This window comes from Penaeus monodon, chromosome 29 (assembly GCF_015228065.2).
Source record: "Penaeus monodon isolate SGIC_2016 chromosome 29, NSTDA_Pmon_1, whole genome shotgun sequence".
NCBI lineage: Eukaryota > Metazoa > Arthropoda > Malacostraca > Decapoda > Penaeidae > Penaeus > Penaeus monodon.
Genome location: NC_051414.1, coordinates 14,124,579 through 14,125,365, shown reverse-complemented (window position 1 = coordinate 14,125,365; position 787 = coordinate 14,124,579). Strand labels below are relative to the sequence as shown.

The following is a 787-nucleotide window of genomic DNA, read 5'->3' as shown; positions in this document are numbered from 1 at the left end:
GTAGTCAAATTATTCTTACTCTATACCATGCAACTTCATGTTTAAATTTCATTACCTATACACATTTCAGTTCCTCCATTACTACCTAATTCATTTTCCTTTTCGATAGCAATATTTATGCACACATAACTTGATCTTTATGAATAAATTTGACCCTTAAGAACTAACCTGCATGCTCCTTCTCCTTTCCTTGTCGGCCGCAGCTAATTCCTTTGCCTGAAAAGTAACTCGGTTTAGTTGGCTAAATATAGTGCATTGTAATAAATGACATTAAAATAAGTACTAGCCAGTTTCCAGCCTAACAATAGCACATTCGGGCACAATGAACGACAGCAAAAATCAAAACTTGGTCCGTATCATCATGTCTTATCGCCGCCTGTATTTACCACGGAGAAGAGTTTAACAGCAGGCGTCTTCTCCAACAGGTCCTGCGGCGTCTCCCCTTTCTTATTCTTCTTGCTGGCGGATGCCCCGAGACCCACCAGTTTGCCCACCACGAGAAGCTGCCCGTTTGAAACTGCGTCGTGAAGGGGCGTGTTGCCCAAATCGTTGACTAAATCCACGTCGGCCCCGCTCGCCACGAGAGCTTCCAGCGTTCCCAGGTGTTTCTTGTAGGCTGCCAAATGCATGGCCGTAGCACCTGAAAGTTGTCCGAGTTGAAGCGGCGATCAGAGTCTTCGCTAAAAAAGGCCTTTCAGATAATGTGAAGACTTGCCAACAGATACACTGTCATCGGAAAAGTCATTCTAACATGATCATGATAATAATGTTAATAATATTATCAATG

General features: G+C 43.2%; 1 protein-coding gene across 1 annotated transcript in view; it reads right to left on the bottom strand.

Annotated features, from left to right (window-relative positions):
• The window catches only part of LOC119591987 (vicilin-like seed storage protein At2g18540), a gene marked incomplete at its 5' end in the record, with an annotated part of 14,341 nt that extends 13,701 nt beyond the window's left edge, over positions 1–640 (bottom strand). The window contains 2 exon segments of the mRNA XM_037940751.1: positions 169–216; positions 387–640. Of these exon segments, the coding sequence (XP_037796679.1) occupies positions 169–216; positions 387–629 (291 nt within the window).
• Between the last annotated feature and the right edge of the window lie 147 nt (positions 641–787).